Below are 15,267 nucleotides of genomic sequence, written 5' to 3' on the forward strand. Positions count from 1 at the left end.
AAAAAGAAATTTTTGGAAAAAACATATTAGGATAGTTCATAGGATAAATGGAAGAAAAACCTGAATCAGCAAAACTTCAGAAAAACCAAAACTGGGGCAGCTCTGGGGGCCTTTTCACTAGCATATTATGTTTTTTTGACCTACTTTATTACGTTTTTTTTTTCAACTTTTATTTAATAAATGTAAATTTCTAAAGTACAGCTTTTGTATTATAGTGGCTTTTCCCCCCATAACCTTCCTCCCACCCGCAACCATTCCATCTACCACTCCCTCTTCCATCCCATTCTTCATCAAGATTCATTTTCAATTATATTTATATACAGAAGATAAACTTAGTATATACTAAGTAAAAATTTCAATGGACTGCACCCACACAGACACACAAAGTATAGAGTACTGTTTGAATAGTGGTTTTACCATTAATTTGCATAGTACAACACATTAAGAACAAAGGTCCTACATGGGGAGCAGGTGCACAGTGACTCCCGTTGTTGATTTAACAATTGACACTCTTGTTTATGGCGTCAGTAATCACCCGAGGCTCAAGTCATGAGCTGCCAAGGCTATGGAAGCCTCTTGAGTTCACCAACTATGAACTTATTTAGACAAGACCATATTCAAAGTAGAAGTTCTCTCCTCCCTTCAGAGAAAGGTACTTCCTTCTTTGATGGCCTGTTCTTTCCACTGGGATCTCACTCGCAGAGATCTTTCATTTAGGTCATTTTTTTTTTTCCACAGTGTCTTAGCTTTCCATGCCTGAGAAACTCTTATGGGTATTTTTAGCCAGATCTGAATGCCTTAAGGGCTGATTCTGAGGCCAGAGTGCTGTTTAGGGCATTTGCCATTCTATGAGTCTGCTGTGTATCCTGCTTCCCATAAAGGATGGTTCTCTCCTTTTTAATTCTATTAATTATTATTTGCAGGCACTGGTCTTATTTATGTAGTCCCTTTGACACTTAATCCTATCTTTTTGATCAATTATGAACTGAAACTGATCACTTTAACATTAAGATGGCGTTGGTACATGCCACCTTGGTGGGATTGAATTAGAATCCCCTGGCATGTTTCTAGCTCTACCATTAGGGGTAAGTCCGAGTAGCACATTACATTTAAGGTAAACAAGCTCCAATGACTTTTCAGTTTATTTCCCTTTGAATTTAAATTTCCCTAAAGGAGATAATCAGAGTGAAGATAATAATATGAAGCAAAAATCTCTCTTGTATGATTCTTGCTTTCACAGAAAAGCAGGAAGTCAGACTGAAGGGGATTTTTGTTTTTAGTTGTGGCAGTGTAGAAAATAAAATGGGAATCAGAGTAAAATCAGGGAAGTATAATAATAGCAGTTATTTATTGAATATTTACTAGGGGTCCTACACTGTGTTGAATATTTTGTATTCATTAACTCATTTAATTCTCATAAGTTTATGAGTTGGTAATAATAATTTATTGTACTTGTGAGAAAACTAAGACTTATTGAAGTTATTTAAGTTCTTTAATACAGGATAGCCAATTAGGAGCAGTTAGGAGGCTAGTGTAGTAATTCAAAGCATGAAATTAACTAATAAGCTTAGAACTAATAAAGAGCCTAAACAAATAAAGCTTAGAGAATGATTATAATATGGAATATAAATGACAGGAGTCAAGAATAACTTTTAAACATATAGATCAGAAAGTAGGTGGATTTTTATTGAAACAGAAAGATGGTTTTGATACTGTAAATGTTAGGTGGCATTTGAAGAGTTAGGTTGTCCTTATAATGTATTGTAATTGCCCATGGGACTTGTCAACCTATCTCCTACTGCATACAGTATGCCCTGCTGTGGCCTTCTGCGATCTACCTCACTTAACCTCAGTATACCACTCTTTACCTTATTCAGTGTTCTTAGACATTCAGACTTTCTACTTTTCCTGAGTGGCAAGTTCCTTCCTGCCTTAGATTCACTGTAGTATCTGATTTCTCTTAACTGGAAAGCTGTTTGCCAAGAATTTGTCATACCTTTTCCCCTACCTATTATGCACTTATGGATCAAATGTCACCTCCTCAAAGATGCCTTCCTAAGCACTTTTCTTCCCTACTATACCAACTTCTCTGTCCTAATGCCTCTCATTCTCAGTCACCTTTGTTTGCAGTTTTCACTCCTAAAAATTGTATTCCTTTGTTACTTAGTTATTTATTTCTGTTTGCCATCTCTAGATTATAAACTTGAGAGCAGGGACCATCTTGATGTAAGGACAGTTCAAAACATATATAAACTCAATAAGTATGTGTTGAAAGATAGAAAGTCCTACATGTGAACTCCAGGTAACTTATTAAACCATTTATAAAAACTTTTAAGTCCTTGGTAACTTCCAATAAGCTACAACATGTTAATTATGACATAGGTGTGATGCAGATTCATAATCAGTAAGCTTTAAACTTCTATAAAGAATATATATAGTCATCGTATTAGAAAAATTTTAATTTTGCTTAATATGATCCTCTCTTCAGTGGTAGGTTTGAGGAAAAACTCATTTTTGGTAATTGTAAATATCTAAACTTCTTCTTTTTCTTAAAGGCTCAATCTCAAGATATAGTTCCAACAATAGGATTCAACATAGAGAAATTCAAATCATCCAGGTAATCCACTTCATTCCTGTGAATAAAAAGTTGTGAGTGAAAAATAACAACATTAGATCTACCTGGTTATTCCTCCTACTCTTGCAAAAATAATGTTTTTTCTTCAAAAATTTTTAGATTATTTGTACCACTACCTCTGGTTTATTTTTCATAACTTAGAATTTACACAAACTCTAGTAATCTGACTAGCAAAGAAAACATCTCTTTATAATGTTATTTATTGAAAAAAATCATATTAATAAATTTTTATTTTATGGAGCTTTTTCTTGAAAATGGGATCATACTGAATATTATATATCAAAGATGATTTCTTTAATCAAAAATAATTTAAGTAAAATTTATACTTTCAATTAGTAGCTTATAATCATACTTTGCTTTCTCTTTTTTTCTGTAGTTTATCTTTTACAGTGTTTGACATGTCAGGTCAAGGAAGGTACAGAAATCTCTGGGAACACTATTATAAGTAAGTATTTTTGTGATTGTTGCTTAAATAGATGGTCATATTTTAATAACAAATAATGATTAGAAATCCAAATGATTAGGCCGGCGCCGTGGCTTAACAGGCTAATCCTCCACCTTGTGGCGCCGGCACACCGGGTTCTAGTCCCAGTTGGGGCGCCGGATTCTATCCCGGTTGCCCCTCTTCCAGGCCAGCTCTCTGCTATGGCCCGGGAAGGCAGTGGAGGATGGCCCAAGTCCTTGGGCCCTGCACCCGCAAGGGAGACCAGGAGAAGCACCTGGCTCCTGGCTTCGGATCAGCGAGATGCGCCGGCCGCAGCGGCCATTGGAGGGTGGACCAATGGCAAAAAGGAAGACCTTTGTCTCTCTCTCTCTCAATATCCACTCTGCCTGTCAAAAAATAAAAATAAATAAATAAATCAGATCCTGACACAGTGGGGCCTGAGATTTAAAAAAAAAAAAAAAAAAAAAAATCTAAATGATTATATGACCTGGGTTGTAATTTTTGTTTCTCATATAATTTAAGCACATTTCATAGTCAGAAAAATATATAACCATCCTTCACATCGAGTATACATTGCTTCAGGTCCTTCATGACCATGGGCCTTTACATGTACTGTTTTGTCTTTAGTGCCCTATTCCATCTCACTGCTCCTTAACTTAAGGTTAATATATTGATATTTCAAGAACCAACTCAGTGGAGGCTGGTGCTGTGGCATAGTGTGTAAAGCTGCCACTGTGGTGTAGTAAGTAAAGCCACTGCTTGCAGTGCTGGCATCCCACATGGGCGCTGGTTCGAGACCCAGCTCCACTTCTGATCCAGTTCTCTGCCATGGCTTGGGAAAGTGGTAGAAGATGGCCCAAGTTCTTGGGCCCCTGCACCCATGTGGGAGACCCAGAAGAAGCTTCTGGCTCCTGGCTTCAGCCTGGCCCACCTGCAGCCATTATGGCCATTTGAGGAGTGAACCAGTGGGTGGAAGAGCTCTCTCTCTGCCCCTGCCTCTGCTTTTTTGTAACTCTGTCTTTCAAATACATAAATAAATCATTAAAAGAAAAAAAAAGAACCAACTCAAGTTACCTTCTCTGAAGTTTCACTGATTCATCCCATTATTCTGTTGCCAGTGTCCACATAGTATACATTCACATCTCTGTAATCATATTTATGTATCTCGCTATATCCTACCATAGCTGCCTCACTGATTGGATTGTAAATTCCACTAGGGATGGTTTCTTCAAGACCTAGAATGATACTTAGCATATAGATCAACAAATATTATTGACTTGTTTTAGTTTAAATAACAGTATTGTCTAAAAGATGATTCATTTATTCTGTGAGCAGTCCTAAACACAAATTTACACATATTCAAATCCAGTGCTCACTAATTATTTCAGATTAACAACATCAAGTTACTAGACTCCAAATGTGTTTTACCTCCTCAAGAGGTGGTATTAAATTCATTAACTTCTGACACTGATAAGACTCCTTCATCTAAGATCAATGTGACTTGCTAATGGAGTCTGAATCTTAAAGTTCCTTGACTAAATTCCCATTTCTCATTATGAACTCCTACCTTGAAATGGTATGTGATAACTACTAGATCATATTTAGATTTTTATTGATTACCTCTTTCCTACTAATATGGGAACAAACATAATCTTGGCATATGAACGAAAGATTTATTCCAGGTATTATTTTCAAGAGTACTTTAAAATATCAAGTACCTATTTAATGCATATAGATCCAGAGACCTCGGAAGTAGAAAGAGAAGGGTGCTTCAAATTTAAGGATCAGTTTGAAAAAGGAAAACTGGGGGCTGGCACTGTGGCGCAGTGGGTTAATGCCCTGGCCTAAAGTGCCAGCATCCCACATAGGCACCAGTTCTAGTCCCAGCTGCTCCTCTTCCAATCCAGCTCTCTGCTATGGCCTGGCAAAACAATAAAAGATGGCGCATGCACCCACGTGGGAGACCCAGAGGAAGCTCCTGGCTCCTGGCTCCTGGCTCCTGGCTTCAGACTTCAGATAGGCGCAGCTCTGGCCATTGCAGCCAATTGGGGCATGAACCAGCAGATGGAAGACCTCTCTCTCTCTCTCTCTCTCTCTCTCTGCCTCTCCTCTCTTTGTGTAACTCTGACTTTCAAGTGAATAAAAAACAAATAAATGAAAAAGGAAAAGTGATATGGTTGATAGGCTACGTTAAATTCCCTAGGGAAATGTGGGATATTTTTTTTTTCGGGGTGGGGGGGACTTTAGTTTTCAGTACAAGAGAGGGGTTTTTTTTGTTGTTGTTGTTCCTCCTTCAATTAGTTGGTACATGGTACTTTATTGTGTTTCGCTTCTTTTAAAAAATATATTTATTTATTTACAAAAAACAAAAAGATGATCTTGCTTCAGAAAAAAGGAAATTTTTTTCTGATTTTAACTGTTTTCTTCAAGATTTTTTTAAATTTTTATTTATTTGAAAGGCAGAGAGATAGAGAAAGAGATGAGCAGAGATCTTGCATTTGTTGGTTCACTCCTCAAATGCCCACAATAGTCAGAGCTGGCCAAGGTGAAAGCCTGAGCCTATATTTCAATCCAGGTCTCCCATGTTGATGGCAGGGTTCCAAATAGTTGAACCATCACAAGGGTATACATTAATGGAAAGCTGGCATTGGAAGCAGAGCTGGGATTTGAACCAAGGCACTTCGGTAAGGAAAGCGAGTGTTTCAGATAGCACTTTAACCACTACATTAGATGTCTGCCTCCTTAAAAAATCTTATTGAGAAAGTCAATGAATTTTCACTTGCTTCTTTTTTCATAACTAAACCAAAACATCTTTAGCTAAGGATATATTTATTAATATAATCATAGTATCTAAAAATAAAATTTCCTTTTTTTTTTTTTTTTTTTTGACAGGCAGAGTGGATAGTGAGACAGAGAGAAAGGTCTTCCTTTGCCGTTGGTCCACCCTCCAATGGCCGCTGCGGCCGGCGCATCGTGCTGATCCGAAGCCAGGAGCCAGGTGCTTGTTCTGGTCTCCCATGTGGTGCAGGGCCCAAGGACTTGGGCCATCCTCCACTGCACTCCCAGGCCACAGCAGAGAGCTGGCCTGGAAGAGGGGCAACCGGGATAGAATCCGGCGCCCCAACCGGGACTAGAACCCGGTGTGCCGGCGCCGCAAGGTGGAGGATTAGCCTGTTAAGCCACAGCACCGACTAAAAATAAAATTTCATACACAAATTTTCTAAAAATCAAATTCCTGAAAATAAACCATTTTCAAAAATTGTTTAGGGGCCTGCACTCTGGCTCACTTGGTTAATCCTCTGCCTGTGGTGCCGGCATCCCATATCGGTGCCGGGTTCTAGTCCCGGCTGTTCCTCTTCCAGTCCAGCTCTCTGCTGTGGCCCGGGAAGGCAGTGGAGGATGGCCCAAGTGCTTGGGCCCCTGCACCCGCATGGGAGACCAGGGAGAAGTACCTGGCTCCTGTCTTCAGATTAGCACAGCACCGGCCATAGCGGCCGTTTGGGGAGTGAATCAGCGGAAGGAAGACATTTCTCTCTATCTCTCTCTCTCACTGCCTGTAACTCTACCTGTCAAATTAAAAAAAAAAAAAAAGTTGTTTAAAATTAACTTATTAGGGAGCTGGTATTGTTGTATAATGGGTTAAGCTGCTACCTGGGCTTTTGTTTCCATTTTATCCCAGTAAATTTCCCAGAATTAGAAACATTGTTTCCATCTTTCCATTTGTCTAACTCTTTTGGATACTCTCTTTTCTTTTTTTAAATTAAGCTATAATAATTTTACATATTTATGGGGTATGGTGTGCTGTTTTCCCACATGTGCACAGCATGCACTTTTTTAATTTCATTTTTATTTTAACATTAATTAATTTTTTAAAAGATTTATTTAATTATTTGAGAAGCAAAGTCAGAGAGAGAGAGAGAGAGACAAAGAGAGAGGTCTTCCATCCACAGGTTCACTGCCTAAATGACTGCAATAGCCGAAGCTGGGCTGATCTGAAGCCAGGAGCCAGGAACTTTTTCGGAGTCTCCAACATGGGTGCAAAGACCCAAGCACTTGAGCCATCTTCCACCATTTTCCCAAGCCATAATCAAAGAGCAGGATCGGAAGAAGAGCAGCAGGCACCCATATGGAATGCCAGTGCTGCAGGTGGAGGCTTAGCTTACTATGCCACAGCACTGACCCCTTAACTTAATTAATTTTTAACAGGTTCAATATGATTTATACATACAAGTCTAAGAACATAATGATATTTCCTTTTATGCAGATTGCAATGAAAATAATTATACATTACAATTTTTTGTACTCTTAGTTACCATGGATCAAGGAAAACATACGGTATTTGTCATTTTGGGACTGGTTTACTTCACTGAGTGTAATGGTTTCCAGTTGCATTCATTTTGTAGCAAAAGACAGGATTTCATTCTTTTTTAAAATTGAGTAATAATCCATAGTGTGTATATACTACATTTTCTTTATCTAATCATCAGTTGATGGACATCTGGGTTGATTCCATATCTTAGTTATTGTGAATTCAGCTGCACTTAGCAGAGGGGTACAGGTAACTTATATGCTGATTTCATTTCTCTTCCCAGTAAATTCCCAGGAGTAGGATTCCTGGATCATATGGTAGATCTATTTTCAGCTTTCTGAGATATCTGTCTTCCACAATGAGATATGCTGTCTTCCACAATGGCAGTACTAGTTTACATTCCCACCAACAGTGGATTAGGGTACCTTTTTCCCCACACATGCTTGCCACCATTTGTTTTTTGATTTCTGTGTAATAGCCATTCTTACTGGGGTGAGGTAAAATTTCATTGTGGTTTTGATTTGCATTTCCCTAGTGGCTAGTGATCCTGAGCATTTTTCATCTGTCTGCTGGCCATTTGAATTTCCTCTTTTGAAAAATGCCTGTTCAAGTCCTTTAACCATTTCTTAACCAGATTGTTTACTTTGTTGTTAATGAGTTTCTTGAGCTCTATAGATTCTGGATAGCAATTGTTTATCAGTTTTATATTTTGCAAATATTTTCTCTCATTCTGTTGGTTGCCTCTTCACTTTGCTGAATTTTTCCTTTGCTGAGTAGAACTTTCTTAGCTTGATATAATCCCATTTGTCTAATTTGGCTTTGATTGCCTGTTTCTGGAGTCTTTTCCAAGAAGTCTTTGTCTATGCCAATATCTTGCAGACTTTTTCCAGTGTTCTCCTGTAGTAATTTGATGGTATCAGATCATATACTTAGATACTTTTTTCATTTTGAGTATGGTAGGGGTCTTGTTTCATACTTCTGCATACAAAGATCAGATTTTCCCAGCACCATTTGTTGAAGAGACTGTCCTTTCTCCATGGATTGATTATAGCTCCCTTGTCAAAAATTAGTTAGTTGTATATGTGTGGATTGATTTTCTGGAGTTTCAGTTCTGTTCCATTGGCTTACATATCTATTTTTCTGACAGTACCAGGTTAGTTTGATTACAACTGCCCTGTAGTATGTTTTGAAATCTGGTTTTGTGATGCCTCCAGCTTTGTTTTTTGTTGTATAAGATTGCTTTGGCTATTCAGGGACTCTTGTGTTTCCATATGTATTTTAACATCATTTTTTCTAGATCTGAGAAGAATGTCTTTGATATTTTGATCGGGCTCACACTGAATCTGTAAATTGCTTTTAGCAGTCTGGACATTTTGGTAATATTAATTCTTCCAATCTACAAACATGGAAGATTCTTCCAATTTTTTTTAAATCTTCTACTATTTCTTTCATTTTTATAAAAGATTTTATTGATTTATTTGAGAGGTAAGGTTACAGACAGAGAGAGGGATAGACAGAATGATCTTCCATCTGCTAGTTCACTCCCCAGGTGGCCACAATGGCCATAGCTGGGTTGATCTGAAGCCAGCGGCCAGGAGTTTCTTCTGGGTCTCCCATGCAGGTGGAGGGGCCTGAGTACTTGGGCCATCTTCTACTGTTTTCCCAGACCATAGCAGAAAGCTGGATCGGAAAAGGGGCAGCCAGGACATGAACCAGTGCCCATATATAATGCCAACGTCACAGGAAAAGGCCCAGCCTACTACACCACAATGCTGGCCTTTTCATTAATGTTTTGTATTTTTATTGTAGAGATCTTTCACCTTCTTGATTATTCCATGGTATTTAAATTTTTTTGTAGCTATTGAGAATGGAACTGATCTTACAAGTTCTTTCTCAGTCATGGCATCATCTGTGTATACAAAAGCTGTTGATTTTTTGTGTTTTAATTTTGTATCATGCAACTTTACCAGACTGTCTTATGAGTTCCAATAGTTTCTCAGAGGGGTCTTTTGGTTCCTTTATGTATAGAATCATATCATCTGCAAACAGGGATAATTTGACTTCCTCTTTTCCAATTTGTATCCCTTTGATTTCTATTTCTTGCCTAATGGCTCTGGATAAAACTTCCATGACCAAATTGAATACCAATGGTGAACCTGGGCATCCTTGTCAGGTTCCGAATCTTATTAGAAATGCTTCCAACTTTTCCCCAATCAATATGATGCTAGCTATGGATTTGTCATACATTGTCTAGATTGTGTTGAGGAATGTTCCTTTTATACACAATTTGCTTAAGGTTTTTATTGTGAAGAGATGTTGTATTTTATCAAATGCTTTCTCTGTATCTATTGAGATAATCATATGGTTTTTAATTCTTCAGTTTATTAATGTGATGTATCACATTTATTGATTTGCAAATGCTGAACCTTCCCTACATACCAAGGGTAAATGCCACTTGGTCCAGTGAATGACCTTTCTGATGTGTTGTTGGATTCAGTTAGCTAATATTTTGTTAACGATTTTTGCATTTATGGTCATCAGTGATACTGGTCTCTAGTTCTTTTTCTTTTTCTGGTTGTATATTTTTCTGGTTTTGTAATTAAGGTGATGCTATCCTCATAGAAGGCATTTTGGAGGATTCCCTCCCTTTGAATTGTTTTGAATAGCTTGAGAAGAATTGGAATTGGTTCTTTAAAATTCTGATATAATTCAGCAGTGAAGCCATCTGTTCCTGGTCTTTCTGTATTGAGAAGGTCTTTATTACTGATTCAACCTCCGTATTGGTTATTCCTCAGTACTTTTTCTGGGAGATTTTCTGCCTTCATATTTCTTCATAATGACTATCATCCTTTGTTTCTGTGAGGCACATCCTAAGAATCATTTGTAAGAATGGACAAATGATGACAAATTCTTTCAATTTGTTTGTTTTGGAAGGTCTTTATTTCACCTTCATTTATAAATGAGAGCTTTGCTGGATATAGTATTCTAGGTTGACAGTCTTTTTCTTTTGAGACTTGGATTCTGTCTCTCCATTCTCTCCTAGCCTGTAAGACTTTTGATGAGAAATCAGATGTCAGTTTTATTGGAGATAATCTGAACGTAATCTGGCATTTGTCTTGTGCACATTTTAGAATCCTCTTTATATTTTACTGTTTGACTACATTGTGTTGTAGTGAAGATGTTTTCTGGTCATGTCTAGGACATATATATGCTTCTTTTACTTGGATGCCCCTTTCTTTCTCCAAATTAGGAAAATTTTCTGTCATTATTTCACTGAATAGGCCTTCTAATCCATTCTTTCTTTCTACACCTTCAGGAACTCCAAGACCCATATGTTGAGTCATTTGAAAGTATTCCGTAAATCTTGAACATTGATTTTAGTTTTTCTAATTTCTTCTTCTTTTTTTTTTTTTTCTTTTTTGTTTTGTCTGAGATATTTCCAAATATTTGGCCTCTGGCTTAGCTGTTCTTTCTTCTGCCTCACCAAGTCTATTGTTAAGGCTTTCCACTGTATTTTTTATTTGATGTATTGAATTCTTCATTTCTAATATTTCAGTTTGATTTCTCTTCAAAAAAATATGTCTCATGGGAAACTTTTTCTTCTATGTCTTGAATGGATTCCTTTAACTCATGAATTTGTTTTTTATTGCTTCTGAGTAATCCTTGGATCATTCCGTTGGATTCCTTTGCAGACATTTCATTAGTCTCTTCGTCTTCACATTCTAATATTCAAGTGTTGTGTTCCTTTGGGGGAGTCCGACTGTCTTCCTTGTTCTTGTTTCTTGTATTCCTGCATTTATTTTTGAGTATTTGTGGAAACACTTGTTAGTCTTCTCCACTGATGGGTTTTATTTTTGAACTAAGCCTCTCTGGCCTAGTGGCATGTCTGCTCCTTCAGTGAATACACAGTGTGTTAGGTGGGGCAAGGAGCTCTGGTCAGTGCTCAAGGGTGGGACGAGAATCCTGAGTAACTCCCAAGTTGAACATTGTAGATATCCTCTATTTTCAGCAGCAGGGGAGGGTTTGATCATGCCCGTTGGCATAATCACAACCTCACCTCCTGCCTTCCTAGGTGATCAATGCCTGAGGTTAGCTCACAGTGGTTACAGTCCTTACACGTGCTGGTGCATGAGCTACACAAAGGATCTTCGCAGTCCTCAGTGTTAGCACAGAACCCTCTGTAATGACCCACCCCAAGCAGTCAGGGAGCCCTGAGCCTCTGGCACCAGATCCGTGACGTTCCAGAGGCAGCTACACCCTGCGCCCTATCATGCAGTCACAGTGTTCCCACAGTCACAGCACACAGGGCTCCCACATCACGGGATGCAGAGGATTCCTTCTCTGACCCACAAGCCTGTCCCATCCAGGAAGACAGCAGTGCCTTTTCCAGAGCCAGCTGCCTGTGGGTGCTCCACCTTGGCGGTGTGAGCCCTGGAGCCTGTTATAGGTTGAGAGGGTGGGAGCCCCTCACAATCCTAAGTGGGTGCCCAGTCCCCTGTCAGCCCTCCCAGCTAGACTCAAAGGCAGTGGGAAACACAGATTTTTCCCTCTGGTGAAATCCCCTGGTTGGATGCGTGAGAGCTGCTGCAGCCTCTACTGGTGTCAAGATGGCATCTTCTCTCTACCAGTTGCCAGGCCCTCTTTGAGGGGATGGAGAGAAAGAAACATGCTTTTCCTTCTCTATCATAGGTGGGTACCCTGCTTTCCTGCTAGGTCTCAATGCTGGGCTTAAAGTCATTGTGGTACACGTGCTCTTCCTCATACAATATTACCAGTGGCACAGGCTGCTCCATTTGCCCTCACCTTACTCTCAGAACCTGGCATCTCCTCCAGCCCCCGGCTGCAGGATTCATGTGTAGTGTTACTGCTCACTGCTGTGTGCCTACACTTTCCACACTGCTCCACAATGTTCCTCTTCTTTCTGTGGAATTTTCACTGCAAACTGCTCTCCAACTCTCCCCTGAAATACACTTCCTCTGCTTTTCTTTTCTCCTGCTCAGAATCAGCACATCTTTTTCATTTGAACTATAGGATTCTTTCCTAGCATGGCGAAGAATGTTATTAGTATTTTTATAGGGATTGTACAGAATCTGTAAATCGCTTTGGGTAATATGGATATTTTAACAATAAAATTAATTCTTCAAATCTGTGAATGAGAAGTCTTTCCATTTTTTTCCATTTTCTTCAATTCATTTAATCAGTGTTTTGTAATTTTTGTTATAGAAGTGTTTCACTTAGTAAAATTTTAAGTATATTTCTAGTTTTTTTCTTACTTTTTTGTAGCCACTTAGGTTGGGATTGCTTTAATTATTTCCTTCTCACCATAGTACCATAGTACCATTATTGGTGTACTATGATTTGAATACGGTTTGTTTGCTAAATTCAGGCTGGTGTTATTCCCCAATGTCATACGTTAATGGTATTTAAGAGGAAGGAAACTTAATCTGACTATCTTTAGAGCTGAAGCCATTGGAAAGTGATTAGATTGTAGTAGGTTATTAGAATGGAGCGCTCATGATTGAATCTTGGTGATTTTATTAGAAGAGGGGCAGTGAAGGCAGGCTCTTGCAGGAGCATGCACTAGACTATTTGGACCTTACACTCCATAATCATGAGCTAAGAACTTCTCTTTTCTTTTTAAAGTAGCTTGCCTCAGGTATTGTGATATTGTAGCAAATAATTGTCTAATATGTGTTGTATAAAAATGCTATTGATTTCTGCATGTTGATTTTATCACCTATAACTTACTGAAGTTACTAAGTCTGATAGTCTTTTAGAGTAGTCTTTAGGCTTTTCCGTATATAGAATAATATCATTTGCTAAAAGGAGTAGTTTGACATCTTCCTCTCCTCTTTGTTTGCCTTTCATTTGTTTCTTTTTGTGTGCTTCTTATTTATTTAATGCTCTGGATCAGACTTCCGGTACTATATTGAATATAAGCAGTGGTCGTCAACATCCTTGTATACATTTAGATATAAAGGGAAAAGCTAGAAACTTGTATGATGTTAGCTGTTGTTATTCATAACCTCCATTATGTTCCTTCTATAGTTGTTAAGAGCTTTTATCATGGAGGAGTTTGAATTATATCAAATCCTTTTGTGGCATCTGTTTAGATAATCATAAGGTTTTTGTCTTTCATTCTGTTGATGTTATGTATTATGTTTGTTGATTTGCATATGCCGAACCATTCTTTCATCCCTGGGATAAATCCCACTTGATCATGGTGAATGATCTTTTTGATATACTGCTGGATTTGATTTGCTAGTATTTTGTTGAGAATTTTTACATCTGTGCTCAAAGGAGATTATAGGTCTATACTTTTATTTTGTTGTTATTGTTGGGCCCGTCTCAGTTTTGGATATGAGGGTAATGCTGACTTTGTGGAATGAGCTTAGAAGAGTTCCCTCTCACGTTTTTGGTATAGTTTGAGGAGAATTGGTGTTTGTTCTTTCTTGAAAGTTCGGTAGAATTCAGTGATGAAACCGCTGGTCCTGGGCTTTTATTTGTTTGGAGCTTTTTACCTGATTCAGTCTCATTAATTGTCATTGATCTGGTTTTCTCTTTGTGGTCCAATTTGGTAGGTTATGTGTGTCCAGAAATTCATCCATTTTCCAATTTCTTGGTAGGGAGTTGTTCATAATACCCATTAATAATCCTTTTTATTTCTGTGGCAACAGTAATATCTCCTTTTCCATCAGTTATTTTATTTATTTGGATCTTCTCTTTTTTTCTTGGTTAGCCTAAAGGTTTGTCAATTTTGTCTTTTATAAAAAATCAGTTTTCTTTCTTTGATCTTTTGAATTATGTTAGTCTCTATCTTATTTGCTCCTGCTCTGATCTTTTTTATTTCTTTTACTTTGGTAATTTTGAATTTGATTTGTTCCTGCTTTTCCAGGTCTTTGCGATATATAACATTAGTTTGCTTATTTGAAGTTTTTTTTTTTTTTTTTTTTTTTAATGTAAGTGCTTGTTGCTGTAAACTTGCATCTTAGTACAAAAGATTTGCTGTAAAGGATTGGTATGTTGTTTCATTTGTTTCAAGAAATTTTTTAATTTCCCTTTTGATTTTTGCAGTGAATCAGTTTGCTAAATAGTGTGTCAGTCTCCATTTATGTGTATAATTTCTAAAGTTTCTTTTATTGATTTATAGTTTAGTTCTGTTATAATGAAAAAAGATATATAATTTGATTTTTTATTTTTTTAATTTGTTGACTTGTGGCCTAATATACTATCTATTCTAGACAATGTTCCATATGCTGATGAAAAAGAATGTGCTTCTGCAGCTATTGGATGAAATCTTCTATAGATGTCTGCAAGGTTCATTTGGTCTACATTCAGTATAGTTTAATCTGATGTGCCTTTGTTCATTTTTTGTGTGAATGATTTGTCCCTTGATGAAAGTGCAGTGGTGAAGTTCCCTACTGTTATTGTATTAATGCCTATCTCTCCTTTTATATCTAAAAGTGTTTGTTTCATAAAAATTTGTTGTGCTGACATTAGGTAATTCTATATTTACGGTTCTTGTATTTTCTGGTTGAAATGATCCCTTCATCGTTATATAATGACCTCCTTTGTTTCTCTTTACAGTTTTTCTCATGAAGTCTGTTTTGTCTAATATAAGCATAGCTACTCCTGCTCACTTTTGGTTTCTGTTTGCATGTATATCTTTTTCTTTTTGACTTGTTGACTTTTTTTTTTTTTTTTTTTTTTTGACAGGCAGAGTGGATAGTGAGAGAGAGAGAGACAGAGAGAAAGGTCTTCCTTTGCCATTGGTCCACCCTCCAATGGCTGCCGTGGCTGGCGCGCTGCGCTGATCCGAAGCCAGGAGCCAGGTGCTTCTCCTGGTCTCCCATGGGGTGTAGGGCCCAAGCACTTGGG

At 37.8% G+C, this 15,267-nt stretch overlaps 1 protein-coding gene across 5 annotated transcripts in view; it reads left to right on the plus strand.

Annotated features, from left to right (window-relative positions):
* ARL6 (ADP ribosylation factor like GTPase 6) overlaps nt 1-15,267 on the plus strand; it is a 39,962-nt gene that overhangs the window by 6,583 nt on the left and 18,112 nt on the right. For all 5 annotated transcript variants that reach the window (XM_062176067.1, XM_062176097.1, XM_062176086.1 and 2 more), the window contains 2 exons: nt 2,556-2,617; nt 3,012-3,080. In XM_062176067.1, the coding sequence (XP_062032051.1) occupies nt 2,556-2,617; nt 3,012-3,080 (131 nt within the window). The remainder of the gene's footprint in view (nt 1-2,555; nt 2,618-3,011; nt 3,081-15,267) is intronic.

This window comes from Lepus europaeus, chromosome 2 (assembly GCF_033115175.1).
Source record: "Lepus europaeus isolate LE1 chromosome 2, mLepTim1.pri, whole genome shotgun sequence".
Lineage (NCBI taxonomy): Eukaryota > Metazoa > Chordata > Mammalia > Lagomorpha > Leporidae > Lepus > Lepus europaeus.